At 43.1% G+C, this 21,064-nt stretch overlaps 2 protein-coding genes across 4 annotated transcripts in view; one reads left to right on the top strand and one right to left on the bottom strand.

The window, feature by feature from the left end:
- SMAP1 (small ArfGAP 1) overlaps positions 1–1,711 on the top strand; it is an 87,402-nt gene extending 85,691 nt beyond the window's left edge. For all 3 annotated transcript variants that reach the window (XM_054514458.1, XM_054514459.1, XM_036380707.2), the window contains one exon: positions 732–1,711. In XM_054514458.1, coding sequence (XP_054370433.1) covers positions 732–866 — 135 coding nt within the window. In that variant the 3' untranslated portion in view covers positions 867–1,711. The remainder of the gene's footprint in view (positions 1–731) is intronic.
- On the bottom strand, positions 1,712–21,048 carry B3GAT2 (beta-1,3-glucuronyltransferase 2). Its single transcript, XM_036380708.2, has 4 exons — positions 20,417–21,048; positions 9,304–9,448; positions 2,401–2,549; positions 1,712–2,263 (listed from the first exon to the last, which is right to left on the bottom strand). The coding sequence occupies exons 1-4, from the start codon at positions 20,954–20,956 to the stop codon at positions 2,177–2,179; spliced, it is 921 nt and encodes a 306-aa protein (XP_036236601.1). The 5' UTR covers positions 20,957–21,048; the 3' UTR covers positions 1,712–2,176.
- Between the last annotated feature and the right edge of the window lie 16 nt (positions 21,049–21,064).

The following is a 21,064-nucleotide window of genomic DNA, read 5'->3' as shown; positions in this document are numbered from 1 at the left end:
GTGACTAGATATTTGTAAAGACTACAAATAGTTTTGCGCAGCTCTGAAGTGAATGTGCTGAATTTTTAATTCTTTCCCATCTTTAACTAGATGTTAAATTCATGTGAATTTATTTTCATGTGGATTATTTTATTTGTTTTTTAAGGAATTACAGTGTCTTGAGTAGATTCTTTAGCAAGGATGGTTGGATAATACTCAAGTTTATAAATCCACCTCATTCTTTGTTGATTGTCAGCTAAATGGACAATTTCTGTAAAAACTGATGTAGTCAAGATTATGAAATCTCCAAAGAAATGTTGCTAGAAAAAAAATAAATCTGGAACTGCAAGTCCACACAAGACTGTATTACTGGCTTTGCTGTTTCTTTACTGCAGTTAACTACAATTTTGTTTGTTAGCTTTGAAACTGTGAAAGCAAACTTTTACCAACCAGCCACACTGGCCACCTTCTTCACATGCTGTCAATTCTCATGTGACACATACACCAAGTGCTGCAGCCCATCAGCTGATGTATGTTGGTGGTTGAAGGGCTCCAGAAAAGCTGATAGTATGAGAAAAAGCTTAGAAACTTAGATAGAGTTAATATTTTTATTTAATGAGAAATATTTTTAGGGAAATGTCCTTGTAACCGGGTGGCTAGTTGGAGGCAGGACTCTTTTGACTAGCAGCATGCTGTGTTTCAGTGCCACTGCTAACCAGGCTCCTGTGTGTGTGTGTGTGTGTGCTTTGCAGATGAATCAGCAAATGGCTGGAATGAACCTCAGCAGTTCCAGCAACGTGATGGGCTTTGGCCAGCCCCCCAGCACAGCCGCAGGATGGACTGGAAGCTCCTCTGGCCAGACTCTCAGCACACAACTGTGGAAATGAAAGTTGCAATAGAAATCTTTCCCAGAACAGCCACCTAACATTCCTTGTTCAAATACATTTACTTTTGCTGTTCCTTCCATGTACATATATATTCTTTTTCTTTTTCCCCAGCTGTTCAGATTAAGGTTATAACTGACTGACCGTGTTGTGGTCTATATTGATTTAAATTTGATGTAGTGAAAGCAGATCAAATATATTTATACATCATTGGAAGCATTTTCATACAATGCATATGATTTCATAGACCATATTAAGAAGCTGCTTAACCACATACTGATTTTTTTCCCTCAAAATTCTAGATCAAATGTTTGCATATAAGGGATGTAGCTATCATGTTAGTAATATCCAAAAATATGAACCCCAACCCCCCAAAATTACCCAGTAATCCTGTAGAAGGTACTGTATGAACAAATGTTTAATCATATATAAATAGAATGTAAATGTATCACTGAGCAATGTTTTCTAGTGTATCAGACAAATTTTGTTTCATCATACATTTCACTGTGATGTTGTTATGGTGTGCATAACAGGGAATGTGGTTATTGAAAGAAAGATAAACCTGGATGTTACTGTAGTTCTACAAATCAATAGTTTATTCTTCTAAAGATGAGCATTTGATGCATTTGAGTTTCCTGTGGTAAAGTCTCTGACCTGGCTCAGGAGGCAGGCGCACAGTGTTAAAAGAGAACTGACAGCACAATATGCATTCAAGGTAACTCAGTGTGAACAGATATATTTTGTCTTGCAGAGAGATCCAGGTTTATGACAGTGATTGTGTTTACATTTTATGGTGCCTCGTAATGATAAAATGTTATTTCCCTATATTAAAAGGATAAATCCGTAAATGATTGTGGGTTTTTTATTTCATTATTGTATGACCTGTTTGACTGCTACTTTTAATGAAGTAAAATGTGTTCAGTTTGGAGGATCCATTTATACAGATATTTAGACCAACAGTTTGTGAGTTAAAATCAGTTTATAATTACACCATTAAGCTGGATAAATACAAAAAGTATATACATAAATAATGATTTTGAAAATACTCCATTGCAGCCATGTTTATGTATGTGGAAACAGCGTTAAAACAAAGGTAAGTGTCAGTTTATTAAGCTGAGAGTTCAGAAATGCATGCAGACAAGTTAGAACAAAGCACACCCACTTGATTTGCTTATTAGAGTCTCTGAAAGCTTCCTTTTGTTTCCACAGAAGTCTGTCAGGTCTCAGGCAGCAGCAGATGACCTTAGCTGTCCGAAGCGGAGCACGCGCTGGTGCGTCCATGGTCCTGCTCTTGCCGTGGGACTGTCCCCCCGTCATACCTCAATGTTCACTGTGTCCAGGTGGTACTTTGGCTCGTTAGCTAGATTCACCTTCTCTGTTCGGGTGTGCCATACAAGAACCTGGAAAACACCATGTGTGTCGGTAAAGTCATCTGCAGAGATGGAAGCTTTTCACAAAGTACAAACTACCATGTGTGTCAGTAAAGTCATCTGCAGAGATGACACGAAAGCTTTTCACAAAGTGTGGCAATCAGTACCTTTGTGCAGTTGTTTGCTTTTGGCTCCAGTTCCTCCACTGTTGTTATCTGTTTCAGAAAATCAGATTCTTGCATTCCTGGTTGAGAACCACGACGCTTGAATACAGCTTTGGGATGCGACAGGATCACTTGAAGACTCACAGCAAATCCTTGGAGAGAGGGAGACAGGGAAAAAGCTTGAGAAAAACCTTTAGGCCTTGCATTTTTGTGCAGTTATGCCTAGAAATCTCCCATGTTCTTTTTAAAAATGTGTAAATTTGATTATGTGGATAGATAATATTTGGTAGGTTTGTACATCCTACATTATATTGTTTTGTTTTGGTTTGCCCTTAAGATATGATCAGATTATTTTTAATTGCACCATATTTTCAACATGTAAATCTTATTTTCCCATCATGTAGGTAATATATGCTTTCTTGCCTGAAAAGTCAGGTATTGCTAAAATCTTGGGTTATTCTTCCTTTCTACTTTTAATTAAGAAATAAAACTCAATTATAAGTAAAATAAAATGTATGAAATTTATACTGTACAAACCATTCTACACTTCAAGGTGAGAGTCAGGAAAAAAGGTTAAAACATGTTACAACTGTGATATTTAGATAGCTTTAGCCTGTAGATTTTTAACAGCCTTGCTGAGGAAAGACAAGTCATACTAATGCTCTGCCTTGAGAATGACTTTCAGCACCAGGGGTCTGCCAGGCAGTCTCAGCAGGTCTCAGCGTGGCACAGCATGGCTCAAAGGATTTATTCAGTGTATACACCTCTCTGCAGTGCTTTTCTCTACTAACATGCACCAGGTTCCTTGAAGGGAGACTGCAAACTGAGAAATCACTGCTTTGAACAAACTCACCCTCTCTGAAGAAGCTCCCATGAATCTCTAATTTACCATTATTTTATAGAACTCTCCCATTTTCCTTCAGCAATGCTCAGTCATATGTATGCTTCTTTAACTATGACTCAAAAACTCAACCGATAGATTTGTAAAGAAAAATTACATTTGTAACTAACTCCTTTTGTCTGATTGCCAAGCCTACCAAAGAAATCCTTTCTTCATCATTTCAGAGTGGTTCTAGCTGTCCCTTTATGACACAAATAGTAACACTTTTGACATGAGTTCTGGAAAGCTCCAAGAACATTTAATTCTAAAGCCACTACTAAAATTTTATCAGTTTAAAATTGAGCATAACTTTCTATAACTTAATGTAATTCTGACCCTCTTTTAATAGAAATGTCTTGCTGCTCTGTTTTCCTTGAAAGTATCTGTGACTTTTATGGGAGCCTTTTGAAGAGGAAAATGTAAGGAAGTAATTACTACATCATCATGTAAAGAAAGGCACACTGAAACCACTTTATCATGGTCTTGCTTGTAGGAAGCAAAAGGAGACACCAGGAAGTTTGTTTTGTTTTCAGTAAGGATTTGGACCCTGATGAGGTCTATGGATTGGATGTAAACAGTCCCAGTTCACTGATGGACACAGAAGACACTTATACACTATATCTTTGATGTAGCTTTATACATCCTGTCCTGCCTGGGGTAGAGAATAGGTGTCTGCATGGACAGGGTCTGCATGGATGCACACCCTGCAGTGCAGTCTTGCTTTTCACTCCTTGTAGCCTGGCCACGATGGAGCACCAGGTGGGCTCTATCCCAGTGCTCTTGGTAGCCAAATGCAATAGTTGGGAAGAGCTGAGGGTGAGAGTTCAAACTCCCTCAGCTACAGACAATATGTACTTGCTGCACCTTGAAAGGGGACCAGAGACTTAGTACTGATGAACAAAACAGTCTGCTTCAGTTTAGTGGGTTTGGTTAGGTTTTGTTGGCCTTTTTTCCCCACATAAAACAAACAATAAATTTTGGATGCAACTGGCCTTTAATAATTTTGGTCTCAAAAAAAAAAAAAGATAATGGGAAGGCATTTTTGAACCCTGATCAGCTGTGTGAGCTGCTCTTTCTTTTTAAATATATTTAAGATTCAAGCTACCCATGCATAAAGAAGAAAATGAAGTAAACAGCAAAATTAGTGTCCTAGATTTTAGTGCACAGAAATGATCTCACTCTAAGCAGAAGAAATGCAGATTTTCTGCTGTTTATCTTTACAGTGTCAGTGGGGCCAGTGTCCCAGGACCCATAGCCTATACTTATCCATACATCAATTTCTCTTGTTGCAAGGCTTGCTCCTCTGCTGAGAAAATTGCATTGAGTTCTGAGGGTGGATTTTTCCTACATACAGATGTTCAAGTGGGCCATGGCCCCTGCATGTGACACATGCCCTTGCTACCATGCTATTGCAAATTGTCATTGTGAGGGTGCTGTGAAAACTATTGGTGCCATCAAATAAAAGTTAAATTATAAACTGAGTGTTGCAGGTGGCAAGGATGTGGGCTACTGTGCACTGACTGGCCTAAGGTTTGTTTCCTTGGTCAGGGCCCATGCCCTGTTAAAAGAATCCAATAATGCAGCAACTTTAGGAGGTAAAATAATCCAAGGAGACTTATTTCTTGGCTCTCTAGTTCTTCAGCTCTGCTTTATAACAGCTTTATTTTCACATGTAAGACATTTTGTGAGATGGATTTGAGAGCAAACCACTTTCTGGTGACAACTTTAAGTTGACTTTATCAGATGTGTCATTTTGGTATCAGAAATAGAAGAGACAGCTCAAGTTTTGACCAGACTGACACTAATTATTTCTCTCAGTAGATAATGATCCTGTGCTAATAGATGAAAAGACACTGTTGTTTTGAATTCTGTCACTTAACGGGATTTATCTGGGATTACTGTCTCCAGTGTAGCATAACTGAACAGTGCTTACATGCATGCAGTTATTTTACTTAGTCATTATTCCTACAAGGTCATACTGGGCTTAACTTCACATGAAATGCCACAAGACAATTTCATAGCTGGAGTGTGAAGAGGTGTTTCGGGGGTTTTTGGTGTTTAATGCAAGGTTATAAATTAAATCTAATTGGCTGAAGAGCCACCTAGATAGGAATTAATTTGTTGGAGGACAAGATACCTGGGAGACAGCAGATATTACATCTGTTCTTCTTTCAATGTAAGCTGTTTCTGTTAATTCACACCTTGACTTGTATTAGACCAATGGCTTCTGTTAAAAGGCAGAACTATTTTTCTTCATCATTCAAGTTAAACTTGAGCCAGGGTTTAAAGATTTTGTTGTCATGGGTCATGGCATTGCTTCCTGGATGTTCTAGGTAGGACAGTAGCTGAAGGCAAGTGAGAAACTTGAGTTCTGGAGTGTATAAATGCTAATGCTCAGTGCTGATGTTGGAACAGATGTGCTGGTTTCCACATAGATCAAGGTCCCACCTTTGGCTTGGGCTCTGTAGCTTTCAAGTTCTGTTCTCCCTGTGGTGTACTTTTTGGCTTGCAGTAAGGCAGAGATGTCTAACCAGGAGGTTTTGTAGTTAGGATCAAAGGCATCTGCTGATTAATTCACCATGAAAGAGGCACTTGATTATAAGCTCAATGTTTAAAACAGTATTTATCCTTGGATGGGAGGGGAGGTTGGTGTTTTGTTTTGGTTTTGGTGGGGGGTTTTGAGTGCTGGCTGCCATACCACTTAAAATTCTTTTGTTTGTGACTTCCAGCAGTGGCTCTTTCATATTCAATCAAAATATGCCATGTTTTGCAGTGCCATGAATACACTGGCATTTTGCTCAGGGAACCCTAAGCAATATGAGATGTACTGAAGATCTCATGACTACCGCAAAATATTAATAAAATACAATAAAAAAGGTGGGTTGCTCAGGCCCTAGCAAAGGTGCCTAGGGCACAGTGGATGAGCTCTGGACCCAAAGTCCAAAATCTGCTGGCCCAGTGATTTACAGTCACATATTAATCTCTGAAGTAGCTGAAGTATATATAATGACTGAAGTAGCTCCTGGAATGCTAATGCAAAGCAAGCATCTGTCTTCTTGATCAGCCTTCACATTAGGAGAATCACAATCTAACATTTTTCTTGAGTGATCCAAAATTCTGGCAGTAAGGAACAGGCCAGAAATAAAACAACATTTAATATAGAAGACTTGAATTCAGATCCATACTAAATAACACAGTTTTTGCTTTCCACCTTCTCTCTCACTTTTCTTCCCCAAGGTAAGCAAGTCTGTGTCAAACCCTAGAATCCCCCTCGATTAAAAACTGAAGCAGAACTTTGGAAATACAGAACTAATTTGTATGGTGTGTTGGTTGCCAGGCAAGAAACAACACAGGAAATGGGTACTTTGCTTTCTGAATCCACTTTAGCATTGGAGAACAGCAGTATCAGCCACGAATTTCTCAAAATAAATAACCAATGTTTAATGAACTGACCTAATGTGACTGCCATGAGCAAGTGTGTTTCAAAGAATCTGGGGAGGTTGGCCAGCTAGGGTCACTGAGCTGAGCCCAATGAAATCAGCAGGACCCGAATTTGGCCTTGTATTTTGCTGTCTAGAATAAGAATTTTATGTGCTTAAAGTCAAGGATGTGCTTCCTCTGAACAGCCACAAGTTAAATTGGTGATCCCAAACCTTTTAAGCCATCACTGTTCACACCCAGACTCATGATCAAATTCTTGTGAAAATCACTGTGAAAGATGGTTCACTAAACCAAATTGAGCCTCCTTACCAGTGCACTGGGGCACGAGCACAGAACATTAACTGTAGACAGCGGATACATCTCCATATCAGTGTTACTGTATGCACCATCCTGTTTGCATGGCAGTATTTTTAACAGAGATCCTTGATCTTCCTTATGTGCAGCATTGGGTATAACCAAAGTTCCTTGTATATGGAAAAATGCCAGGAACAGACTAAGCATGGACTTAGGCTTGGTAGCAAGTCCCTGGACGTGTGCTGGGAAGTCAGGAGAGAAGGGCAAGGGTAGGAAACTGCATGTTGACACACATCCTGTAGCCTGCACCTGCTCAGACACCTATGGAGTTCTGGATTTGCAGTTCTGTTCTGTTTATACCCCGACACTATTCTTCAGGGGAATGAAGATGCAAATTTCACATCATTTTTTAGCAGTCTAAACTGCATCCATTTCTTTCCTTGCTGAAATTAAAAATGAAATTCAATTTCTTCAGTATTTTTGAAGACTAATAAAAGTTCTCATGCAAAATAATAACTCTTTATTTGTGGTTGTGCATTAACTTCCTGTACTCTAAAAGTTTTGGGGTTTTTTTGTCTCTGTGACCCTCCCTTACATGACTTTGGTTAAAGCACAAGCAGGGAATGCTCCTAATGGACCTGCTTTTCCCTCATGCCAGTGATTTAGCCAGCATCTGCAAGGTAAACAGCTTAAGAACTTCCCATGTATATCTTCATGTCTGGGTTAGAGTCCCTTGGCTGATGTTTTGTAATGGCTTTCTGCCTGCAGCTGATGAATTATGGACCATGCTCTCACCTTTATAATGCCATCAGTAATCCCTTCTGGAGTCCAGTATCAATGTGTATCTGTAAATCCACAGGGACTGTTCAACTGCACAGCTGCAGCCCCTGACACACTGCATGGTTTTGGGCATCGAGTACCTGCTTCGCCCCTCAGGAATGCCTTTATGTGAACACCCAAATACTTATTTTTATGCCAGGTCATACTATTGAATTGAAATGCCTCTACAGTGCAGAAAAATTCACCTGATAACCTTTTTGTCTTTGAGGTGATAACAACCATTAGTGCTCCTTTATTTACTTTTTTTACTCTTTTTAACCAGTTGCCCAGTTGGCCTGTAAATACTGTACATATTTTTATCAATAATTTCAATTAATATAACATTTCTCTGTTAAGATGAGAAAGAACTGTACACTGTCCTTTTCCCTCTCTCAAAACATTGGGGTATCAGGATAAAAAAATAGTGGCTATTTGCACCCTATTCTTGCCCTTGTGTTGTCACCTTAGTGTAACTCTCCAGTACCTTCTCAGTGATTTCTCATGGGCAGCTCCTCGCAGCACTGACTCCCTCACAGCAGTCAACAAACTCCAACTCTCTTCACAGCACAACCAACAACCTCCATCTCTCTTCTCACCCAGCTAACCCACTCTTCTATAGCACTCATCATTGTTGGACACAGCTGTGGCCTATTAAGGGCAGGCCTGTTCCTAATCTTTGGTGATCAGTACAGCTGCAACTCCTCAGGTGTGAGACTACCTTCTGCACTATTCTCTTACATTCTTTCTCTCCACACCCTTGTATTCCTACTTTTCCCTCCTGTGTACAGAAGATGTCTAAGTGCAAATACCATATCATTTGCTGGGAAACTAGCTTCTGCTGTATCAGAAATTGGACCTGTGACCTGTGGTGATTCATGTGGCAGTTGTGAGTTTATACAAAAGATAGTCTAAGCATGGACTGTCAGCAAGACAGAGCTGTGTTGTGTGCGACCTTCACTGCAGAAGATTGATTCGATTCATTTTGAAGCTTTTCTGCCTTCTTCTACCAGGCAACAGCTGTCAGTGATTTTTCCCCTAAGCCCAGTGTTTCAAACTATATCCATCTACAGTTATCACTGTCATTCCAAATAACCAATGCAACATGAATAAAGTAGCATTTTACAATATGAGGTCTAAGAAGGTCTGCAGTTATGCTGCCTGGTTTAGATTGATGACAAAATGACAAGCAGGGACTCCTTGCAAGAATTGCTAGGAAGAATTAATATACAATTAACTTGTTTCAGACAGACAATTTATACAACATAAAAAGCCAAGTTGCCACATAAAAATACAAACAAATTAAAGTAAGTTCAGATACCACCAAGCAGCAAATTAATTAGACAAGGTGTACAAGCTTAGACTTCCAGCATAGTTAGTGCCAAAGGGCTGCACACTCTGCCAGCACTTCAGAAGTTTAAGAAGCTGCTTAAATTGCGAAATGGAAGCATTGATGTACCGTGAGCGAGCCTCACCTGCCATGTCGATGGCAAAGGGCCTGTCAGCTCTCCAGCCCGTGTACCAGCCGACCACTTTGCCGTTCTCCACCACGGGGCGCTCGTAGCGCCGGCCGCCCACCAGCCCCACAGGCCACACGGACACCTTGCGCGTCGTCCGCATCTGCAAGAGGCAGCACAGCATCACTGCCCGCCCCACGGCGCCCCTGCCAGGGCTCTGCACGCCCACAGCACTCGGCACCACTGGGAATTCAAAGGCACTTCTGGCTTACACACTGCGGCCCAAGAGCTGCGTGTGTGCCCCCATTTTCTGTGAAATCTCCAGCTCTGTAGTCCATAGGCATCTCAATTCTACTTTAAGTACCCTATTCATGATATCTTTTACACCAAGAGTTTTTAAAGCTGTGAAAAAATAGGGGGTTTTGTTCTTGTTTGTTTGGGTTTTCAAAGGCGTAGTAGACATTTTTTATCTGCAAGACTGCAGCATTCTGGCAGTGGGCTTATGTCTATAGATAGCAGAGTTACTGTAGAAACCCAGTGAGAGAAAATATAATAATAATGATTAATACACACTTCACAGGACAAGTACAATTAGTTTGGGACTTGTTAAAAATGCATTGAATGGAGGAAATGATGACACACAACTGTTTTCCTACTGCAGCAGACCTGAGTTGCAGCTCAGATCTATTAAGGATTCATGAAAAAAGATTGCTAAGGTTTTTTTAACTTCTGTATTTTCCCTTTAAAAGCTCTGCTAAATTTCTGAAAAAGACAAAAAGCAGGCCAGGCAGGATGCTTATTATCACCAGCAGCAGTTTTTCCTAGTGATGTAAATTAACTAAATGCAAAACTGGAAGTGTGATCCTTATCTTGCATAGAAGAAGCCATAGGTATGAAAAAATTACTGTAGCGAGAAGTGTCCATGACTGGGAGTCACTTCAAGAAGGGCATTAAAGTGCTGGGGCATGTCCAGAGAAGGGCAGCAAAACTGGGGAAGGATGTAGAAAGTGAGTCCTAGAAGGAGCAGCTGAGGGAGCTGGGGGTGCTTAGCCTGGAGGAAAGCAGGCTCAGGGGGACCTTATCACTCCACAACTGTCTGAAAGCAGGGTGGAGCCAGGTGGGGGTCAGCCTCTGCTCCCAGGTAACATTAGGAAAGAGCCCCAGGCTGTGCAAGAGAAGGTTCAGATTGGCATCAGCAAAAAATTCTTCACTGAAAGGGTTGTCAGGCATTGGAATGGGCTGCCCAGAGTAGTGATGAAGTGACCATCCCTGGAAGTGTTCAATAAACTGGATATGACACTTAGTGCTATGGTTTAATTGATGTGGTATTCAGGCAAAGGCTGGACTCAATCTTGGAGGTCTTTTCTAACAGTAAAGATTATGAGTCTGATTCAGTGGCTTCAGGTAACTGGTTCAGTGGTCCATTTTCTCCAGTAAACAGGAGATAATATGGCACAAACTGCTCCCTGTGGGAAAATCAGACGGTCTGGCGTGAGAACTCGAGCAAGCGAGGGCACCGACACGGCGACTTGCACAACTTAACCACGCTGGTTCAAAAGCCACTGTTTTAACACTGTGCTCTAAATGTGGTTCTATTGAAACAAGTATTAAACTATTGCAGTGTAATGTGGGCTTAATTTGATCTATTCTAAAAACAGTCTCATCTTTTGTTGTAATTGAAACGTACTCCTTTGGGAAAGGTTATCCCTTTTTCCTTCCAAGCACTCTTCTCAGCAAAAACAAACACAGTTTTACATATCTGTAACTGCAGTCCCCTATTGATGGATGCTGAAGTAAAAGACAACCTTGGTTAAATATTAAACACTTCCCTCTCTCTCTGCCAAGGTGAAAGATTTATCATGCATATCATCAAGACTCACAGGAGTCACACCAGAAAAAAACAAAGACATCACGTCAGCATGGTTCACATTTCTAAGCTAAAAACATTAGCAGATTCTTAGAACTTTCACATAAAGTGTAAAATACATCTTTAAAAATCCACAAAAATGTAAGCACAGACAGAAGAGAGACATGCACCTTCTCTCCCTCCAATTATTTGTTTATCTTCAGATTTGTTTATCCAAAATTCCTCTCTTTCACCCTAAGAACTGTTGCAGCAAGCTAGAACACCTTACTCAGTGGCAGCAGCCCACAAGTGCATAAGAGCAGGGTATGTATTCAGCTGGCAACATAGGGAATTCTTCTGGTAAGGATTGTCTCCAAGGCATTGCCTGGTTAATTGCCAGTGAGAGGCTGCCATGAATCTTTCTAAGGTTATTGATAAATGTATTTACCTGCAACTGTTCTCCCTGCTTATGTTTAACTTTCCAATCTCTCCCACTCCTCTGTGTAGGAAATGCAAAGTTAGCAATTAACTATTTGGGTATAGACATCAACCAAAACTTCAACTCATGAAGATCTTTTAGCCCTGGTTTTAATGACACATCTCTTTTGCTTGTTTTGCTAACAGCACATTTATATTAACATCCAAACATACCAGACATGGACACAGAGAATCATCCTGTTGGGCATGTCTACACAGCACCATTCACCCAACTGTGCTACACCAGTAAATACCACAGGATAAACACACATGGTGCCATTAACACCTCCTGGAGGGTGTGGATACCTGAACAAATTATTAGTGTTCAGAATTGCAGTAATTTGGCTATCCTGTGCCACCTGTCTGTACCTAAACTCAGAATGCCACAAGACAAGGGCAGGCATTCTCTGACTGCAGGAGAATGGCCAGAGCACAGTGCACCCCTGCCCTGCCTGTGGGCACAGTAAAAGTTTGGGCAGCTGTACTGCAAAATGAGCCAGGATACACAGGACTTCTGAACTGGGTCAATAGTGGCCTAAGCAACTATGCTGGCAGAACCAGATGGATTTACATCAATACTCCATGATACACAGTGTTTTGGAAAACCTTGTCAATGAAGAGCATCTCACTGACCTCATAAAACCAGCATGAAACGACCCAAGAAGTTTTAAACTAATAATCTTGGGTCAATCTCAGTGTCTATGAGTTATGTCAGTAAAGCCACCACATGTCAGATGCAAGTCACCCCTTACAGAGCTCCTACTTCTGTCCTTGGGTGACTTTATTCTTACAGGTTACGTTTTTGAAGAATAAAATAAGCAGGTGTCAAGAATACAGCAATTCCTTTAAGTAAAAGCTGAAAGAGCACATCTAGACCAGTATTTATGCTAATTCTGAAATACCTCACAGCCTTGGGATATGCTAGGCAGATGAAAGTAGGAATATTTCGTTTAATCTTCTGAGAGTAGCATTACTGCAGTTAACATACTGATATGTGAAGGCTGTATTTATGTATGATGGGGAAAAAGCTATTATTTGGATTAAAAGGCCAGCTTGCACCTGGAATTTTATGCTGCTAATCATCAGGACACAAAAAAGTGATTCAAAAACATATTAAATCTGAATAACTTCAGTGCCGTGGGTTAAACAACTGCCAAAAATCCTAGGACTTACAGCTTCCTAAATGACTGTTCTATCTGTCATTGTAATGACAGCAGTAGCACAAGCTGTGTTAACACTCAGCATTGAAAGTCCTGGTAGCTTACAGGAATGGTATTCATCTTTCTTACACTTCACTCTCTGCAAGTCAAGCAGCTGCTCTGTCCTAGTTAGACTTGTGTAGCTGACGAGCAGAGAGGAGCCCACTGGCAGGATTCATCCTGCCCCACTTGGACAGCTCTCTCAGGGGAGAAGTGCTTTTGTCCTCTGTTCACTTTCTGAAAGGGGGTCTTGGGCATAGGAGGAGAGTGATGTACTGGATGGGGAAGATGGTAGAGCAAACCTGAATGAAGTAGGAGGGGGAGGAGAACTGGGAAGAAGTGGGCAAGGAAATGACCGGAGAGATGAGTAACAACTGACCAAAGAAATGCCAGTGAGGTGATGGGCATACAGCAGTAAATACAGTAACAACAGAGTAATCACTGAAGAATAGCAAGAGAAATGCAGGAAATTGAGCTGAGCAATAAAAGGCAGTGATAAAAGCATTGCTAAATTTAGCATCTCATTAGTCAATCAAGAAAAGCTGCGTAATGGGATGCGCTGGACTGATGGATAGGGAAGGTACCAAGCCAGTAACAAAATATAAAAGCCCAAGGGGAATGAAGGTAAATGACAGAGAAAAGGAAACATGGCTGTACTTCCTACAGTGAAAATGCTTCCAGACTGGAACAACCATCCTGCTGTTTTTGCAGCATGATGTCAATGTGTTTCTGTTTGGGATTCACAGCCCTCTGCAAGGGCAAACCTGCTGCCACACCTCGTAAACTTTTTCCCCCATGTCATTTCAACCCCTGTGTGATTTGTGATCTCTCCTGGTCAGGCTACAGGTTCACATCCATGCTCACCATCCTACCCCACACCCCTGCCCATCCCAGTGATACTCCAGCAGATTTCTGTGCCAAATTCCGATTTATTACTACCAAAGACAGGCTCTAGAGCTCCTTCGCTACAACAATTCCTGGGTTAAAGCAGAAGCACAGCCAGGTTCCCTGTCAGTTCTCACACAGTTCTCTGCATCACTCATAGGCCATTTAAAGACAAATTCTGCTTCAACTAAATTTATGTAAGAGCCCTATGGCTCAGCCAGACAGCTCAGCCTGATGCTGTGCCTATTTACTGGGGCTTTGGACAGAGCTCCTGCCCCCACTTACCATCATTTCAAAGGAGGCACCAAGGCATAGAAAACCTGTGCCAGTGGCTTTTGTGTTCCGGGACTGGGATGCTTAGGGGTTAGGAACTTCAAAAGGCAAGTTTGTTGTTGGCAAATTTGACTGTGAGGGTGTTCTCCATGGGAATGCTTATAGAAGGGATCTACAAATAAAAAAAATTCATTCCTTGATGTAGCCCCCTCTGCAGCTCTCACTGGTGATCTGCTTCACCATCCTCCCTGCTAGAAAGCTTTCTTTCCAAGCATCTGCTTTAAACCTCCTCTGCTGATTTGTACACAATCTACATTGCAGAGGGAGGATAGCTTAATTCACCCTTTTCTCCAGCAACATTTTATATATAAGGTACATGACTAATGTTTCTAAATTATACCAGCATCCTTGGGCACAAATGTCAATATTGCTTCCCTGCAGAAGAAAACTGTACCAAATTTAACTAAAGCAGTTTGCAGCCAATTTCTGTGGACTGGGCCAACTTCCAAAACATTTGCTACTCATTTTACTTCTGGGCCCTTCTATTTACTGGTTGCCTCATTCTACTCCCTATCATTCTACTGGATTGTGTTCACTGTACCTCTGAAGAGCTGCTGACCCCATGTAATTAATTTCCCAGCAACAGTATCAGTTTCACAGGTAAAACTGCTGCTGCCAGTGCAGAAACAGAGAGTACTTGGTAACCAAGCAAAAACCTGTTTCAAATAACCTTTTTTTTTCTCTTTTTGGTCACTGTTTCCTCTCGTTTTTAAGCTATTTCATTCTCTGCCAGCCTTTTCTAATCCAACCTCTTTAGCATAGGTATTACATGTCTAGGTGGAAGAAAAATGTCAGTGTGCATTTAAAATCTGTCATGTACTCCTAAATCATTTATATACTAGAAAGGTATTTAATGCACTGCTAACTCATATTTGGATCACTTTTTATTCTGAAGAAAATAACTAATGACTGCCAGCTAATATTTAAATCTGTCTAGACTATTGAATGTTTTTTTTAAGACTATTAAAAAAATCTCATTTTTCCAACCAGCTCCAAGAGGTACAACAAAAGATTTTCATGTTTTCAAAGGTAAAGAGATTCACTTATACTACTTTTAAATCTTTTGCACAAATATATCTATTAAAAAATACACATAAGTTAGCTTAATACAGTGTATTAAAATTAGGACACTTATGTAAGTGTTATTGAAGGAACACTAACCCTTCCCTAGTCAAAGCTGGAATAAATAGTAAATTTATTTTTAAATTTAAATTTACCTCTTCTATAATGCATTTTTTGAGTTCCCCTCAAAATATTTTATAAAGATGATCACAGGAAAACTGAAGCCTGTGTGACATGCAATGCCTGCAAGTATTTCTGTTCTATTTTTAATAACAAAGAATTCTTTTTTTAGGCTACTGAAATGGCTGTTAAAAGCCATTAGAATATCTGCCACCTTCATACACACCTTTTGAGAGGGAAGGACAGGGACACAAGAAGATTCTTTCAGTCTGAATCTGCGGCTCTTTGAATCCTGAGCTACCTGCAAAGATTAACTCAGCTTAGGGAGAGCAGGATGAGCTCTGTCCTCTCATACCTGCTTTCCAGCTTCAACTCCACCATCATATTCAGGGCACTCTTGTGCAGAAACAGCTGCAGCAAATTGAATTCTGGCCCACAGCTCAGTGGGCAATAGGACTAACTGCAAAGCTGCCGAGGTTTGGGTTGGGTTTCTTTACCCCTTAGAAATAACAATTAGTGCTGTGATCTACTCTGAATTCCATACTGCAAGGCTGTATCCACATCACACCTTAGAGTGTGGATTCCTCTAAGGAGCCCCAGTCTGCAAATCCTCTCCTTGCACTCAGACAAGACAGTGGAATGTGCCACACTTGCACGCTCTAAGTATCCAGCAAACATTGCCAAGGAATTCTGGCATTGATGACCAGAAACCTGGGGGTGGCAGGGAGGGGGAACGTGGTTTTAGATATGAGCATTTTAGTTTCAAATATATCTCCATTTAGGTGTCTGAACAAAACACAAACAAAAGTGTCAGAAATAACCTAGACAGGAATCTCTAAAACTCAGTGTGTTTTTGAATGCAGCAAGCTCACTTTCAGACAGATACTGAAGACTTTTACTCCTCTTCTTGTACTCCTCATGCTGCTCACCCCTCACCTGCAAAGGATTCAGGGCAGTCTGCTCAATCAACAGCAGAGTGGATCTCCAACACTAATTCCTCCAATTTGCACACATCCAAACATGGACCATGGAAGTGATGGCCTTTGGCCAGCTACTCAACATATGGAAAGAGCAGAGAGAATGCCTGAGACACAGAACACAGGAATTCTGTGAAGAGTTAGGGGAAGTGGAACTTAGCTGTCTATCTTCACTTCCCAGTGCTTAGGCTAGTCCTGTTTTTAAAATCTCTCTGTGAAGGTGGAATGCCAGTATTATCCAAGGTTTTTTCCCTCTGGAAGTTTAAAATGTGAAATCAGCAGTTGCTAGGCATCAGTCACAATATTACAGTAACTTGCATTCAGGAATAAGATGAAGCACAAATGCACTAGAAACTATAAGAATCACTCCAAAACGAACAGCGTGTGGTAAAAAATAGAAGCTATGGTGAGTCATGCAGAAACATTTGTAAAACATCTTAAATATAACAGTTGGAATTTCAGGCCTCTCAGTGGCTTTTTTAAGAATGCAGGCTGACTTTAACTTAACAGGTATTTTCAGAAAGCAGACTTGTTTTTGAAGGAGAGATGCACAAGGACACCTCCAAATGCACAGAAAATACACAAATTATTTCTGAGGTTTCAATCCCAAAACAATAAATGACAAAATACAATATATCAGAACCACAGGCATTAAAGTAAAAGCATGATTTTTCACCTGACCACCACTACACTCTCAAGCAGAAAGAGTTGGGAATAACTTAAAAGCCACACCTCTACTCCTGGAAATACTTCTTCATTATTGCTGCATCCTTTTTAGTACTCTAAAGAATTTCACAATCATTGAACTGGTTGGTTCCTTCCCTGCAGCCTTTCCATGAAGGTGAACCTTTCCTAACAAAATGCTAACTGAGCCAATGCTGTAGCAGCAGAAAGACAAACCAGGCTCTCCACCTTATTCTAGAAAGGACAACTAAAACTGTTTAGACCCTGCCCAGTTCAACTTTGAGGACATGGTTTCACCAGTCAAAAACTGACCTGTCCACCACATGCCATCCTAGGTCTTAGGAAAAAAGATAATTATAAACAGCAGCCAAGGGCTCCAGATTTACTACAGCAAGGGGACATTTTCCAGACTACTGTAAGCTGGGGTGTTTTCCTGATTTCCATGAAACACACTTAGCCTAGGTCTACTGGGCCCAGCTCACTCCACATCAAATATAAAGTACTCATTGCTATAAGCACCAGGCAGAAGTACTTTGGACAGAGATTAGAATTTCTTCATCAAAAGCTCTCAGAAGTATCCCATGGCATTCCATGTCAAAGCATGCTCCTGTTTGATCATGGCCTCATGGTTTATACACTACAGCTCACAGGAAAGCTTTTGCTGATCTTGCTTTGTTAAAAGGCTCTATCTCCTGTAAGGACACCAGGGAAACCCACAGCAAAGGAGCTTCCTCAAACCCAATCCTTGAGGACGTGTAGTTCCCTTGCTCCCTTCTGCTCTGCAGTCCTGTTGTTTGACCTCTGAGCAAAACATTTCCCTAACACAAATGTTCCTCTCCTGCTGGCTTTACAGTCCTAACCAGCCTTGCTTCTCATCTCCCTGAGGCCGCACTGCTGCCCCTGGAGCCAGCTTTGACCCAGCAGCAATCCATCACAAAAGGACAGACCTGTGTCCCATAAAGCACCAGATGCACACTGCACACACCTGCCTGCACACAGTGCTGCTGGCACTGGGGGCCTGCACACCCCTGTGTGACATGCTGAAAGTCACACAGCTCACAGGATGCTGCTTGGATGAGAGCTCAGAGCTCCTGTCTCATCCTACATTTAAACTTCTCCCTCTTAGTGAGCAGACTACAGTTTATCAGACCTCCTTAGGGAAAGCAACTGCTGGTCTGGAGAATTGTTCCTGGCAGGGAAACAAACTGAAAAAAACTCCCTCTCAGGTATAGTTACCACCATTTTCATAACAGGAATTACTACCAGACTTCATCTGCAAACAATGCATTCTGAAGCTGTTCTCTTCATGCTTGGAGAAGACAAGTATAATTTACGTTCATAAATCAATCAACTCCTGAAGGGCACATCAGGATTTACCACAGAGCTGTCAAGCCAGAATCCATGAATACTTAGATTTTCTTTTATCGAGTCAAGAAGCAACCAGCCCTCTAGCAGTGCCTCGACTGCAAAATCAGGCTCCTGGCTCACTCTAAATGCAACCTCCCACACGTAAAGGCGCCTCCCGTTGGCAAGACCTGCCAATGGACTCTGCCAGGTCGGGAAGGCATTCCCCGTGTCAGTGCCAACAGCTCCTCAGTGACCCCAAAAACAGCCACAGCAACTCACAGCGGCAACTGAAGCAAAAGCTCCTTCTCTGCTTCTGTAACTGAGCGTTCCCAGCTCCCCATTTCTCAGGGAAAACTCATTCATGCATGTGTGCCTGCCTGTGAAGACAAGGCTCAGGACAAACAGCTCTTTCCCAGCAGCTCAAGGCAGGGGAAAGGGAAGCCTTAGGGTTGCAGAGGTTCTTGCTGGAGGTTACAATCCTTGTTAGCAAGAGGAAACACAGGTTGCCTGTTGTGCTTGCAGTTCTCAAGGTTAACCCTTCAGACAGCTTTATCCCTTCATTTTCCTGCATTTCCTAGCTAATTAGAGGGGTAATTTGTACCTTTCTGTTTCATGATTCACAGCAATTAGTAGAATAATGATAGACATTTTAAAAGAATAAATGTGACCAGACTCCTTTTCAATAGCTGTGGAGCACTCAAGAGAAACGCCAGCTAATACTGTTCCTTCAGTTTGTCCCTAGCGTTGATACTCAACAACAAAAAAACCCAAACAAACAGTAGATATTTGCCAAATATCTTTTCTCCCACATTTCTCATTGTGCCGAAGTGTATTTTCTGTTTCTGTTAACAGACTCCCTAAGATTCAGTCAAATTAACCTTATTTCTACAAATACACGTGAGCACTCCCATAACATCAAAGAGGGGAATGTGAAATTACTCTGCATTATAATGCACTGAGCACAGCTATGAGAATTTTTAAAAAATCAATTGCAGCAAAGGTTTAGCCTCGAGGCAAAGGTCCTTAAATTAGCAGCTTCAATGCTGAAAGCCAAGGGGGCAAGAGAAGTAGGGCATCCCTGCTGAATGGGGAGCCTGCACCTGCCCACACACTGGAAATGGAAAGGGATGCATTGTGAACCTAAACACAAACGACCGTAAGCATTTCTAAACCAGCTTTCCCTAAGGAGTTGCATGTGCTTCACATTTCTGTGTATCACGTTCACTTTAACTCGGGGCTCGCAGGGGAGCAGCCAGCGGCAGGGGAGGGGTGCGCACTCGAACGACAGCCCTGTCCACCGGCAGGACACACAGACACAGCACGCCTCAAGTCCTCTGCTGCCAACTTACTTTGCTGCTTCCTCCCTCATTTCCCTGCCAAGGTTACTCTCCCGGCTGTCACAGAAGATGTACATGATCTTTCTTCTACTCTTCTATGTCCACTTCTTAAACGCCCTCCTTCCTGCCGGGGGAGCCCAGAAAGAAAGCTGGATCTCCTCTGCCCCGAGCGCTTGCCAGTTCCCACCAAAATGAAACAAAGCCCTTCAGCAAAGGGAGGCAATGAAGACAAAACCAGGTCCCTTCACAAAAGAGACTCCTGAAAGGGCGTTCAGTCGTTACACAAGCGATTTGCTGCTTTTAAGAGCGAAAGGCTTCAGAAAGGCAACTCCAGTGAAGAAGCCTGCTCTGGCTTAATTCAATAGCGCCAAGGAAAAAACTGTGAAGGATGGCGACTCCTGATGCGAGTTTGCCCTACAGGGAGAGGGATGCAACCTGAAAATAACAAACCAAGGAGCACTTTTCAACACAGTTTTGACAAAACACACAGGATCCCTTATATAAACCTTAAACTTGCCTCGCTCGGCAGCAAAGTGAGAAAACAGCAGCAAAAAGTTGGGGGATTATGGAGAGGAGGTACAAGAAACTTAACCAAGAGCGCGGTGGTCACTCAGAGGCAGCCCCGGGGAGTCCGGGTGAGGGACGGGCACCGCAAGGTCTCCGGGCGGGCTCGACTCCCTCGTGCGCGGAGTTTTTGGATAAGGGACACCGAGTCCGCCGCAAAGCGGGGATGGGGAGCAGCCCGGCGCGGGAGCCTGAGGAGGGGGAACGGCAGGAGCCAGAGGGGAGGCGGGAGCGGCGGGAGCGGGGATGGGGACGCGACGGAGCGTGGCGGCCGAGCGCGCCCCCCCGTCCCGCACGCACCTCCTGGAACAGCTCCAGGCTGTAGGTGTTGTCGTCGTCGGCGAAGAAGAGCACCCCGGGCTGCGGGGGCGGCAGGTGCTGGTGCCGCTGCCGCAGCCAGGCCAGGCCGGCGTTGCGCTGCTCGGTGGCGCGGGGCAGCCCCGGGCGCTTGTAGCGGCGCGGCGTGGGGACGTGCAGGTGCGTGCAGGGCAGCCCGGCGCCCGCCACGAAGCGGGTCACCAGCTCGCTGCGCGCCGCCGCGTCCTCCACCAGGATCCAGTGGAGCCGCGACACCTGCCGGAAGGTGTTGGCCAGGCGGGTGAGCTCGGCCTTCTGCACCGGGCGGCTGTAGGTGGGCGTGATGGCATAGATGGTGGGCAGCGCGGCCTCGGGCCGCCGCCGCGGGGCGGGCGGCCGCGCCCCGCCGCTACCGCCCTCGGCCCCGCCGCGGGGGGACAGCGCGGGCAGCGGCGCCCGGCTGCTGTCGATGTCCAGCACGATGATGACGATGAGCACCCAGGGCAGCAGCAGGAGGAAGCGGCTGAAGAGCAGGGACTTCATGCTGCCCCCGGCGCCCTCCCGCCGCGCCGCCGCTCAGCGCCGCCCCATAGACGGGCGCGGCGGGGCTGCCCCACCGCGCTGCTCCGCGGGGCGCCGGGCGGCGGCGGC

This window comes from Molothrus ater, chromosome 3 (assembly GCF_012460135.2).
Source record: "Molothrus ater isolate BHLD 08-10-18 breed brown headed cowbird chromosome 3, BPBGC_Mater_1.1, whole genome shotgun sequence".
In the NCBI taxonomy this organism is placed as follows: Eukaryota; Metazoa; Chordata; class Aves; order Passeriformes; family Icteridae; genus Molothrus; species Molothrus ater.
Note: the sequence above shows the minus strand (reverse complement) of the source record. Positions and strands in the feature narration are given on the sequence as shown.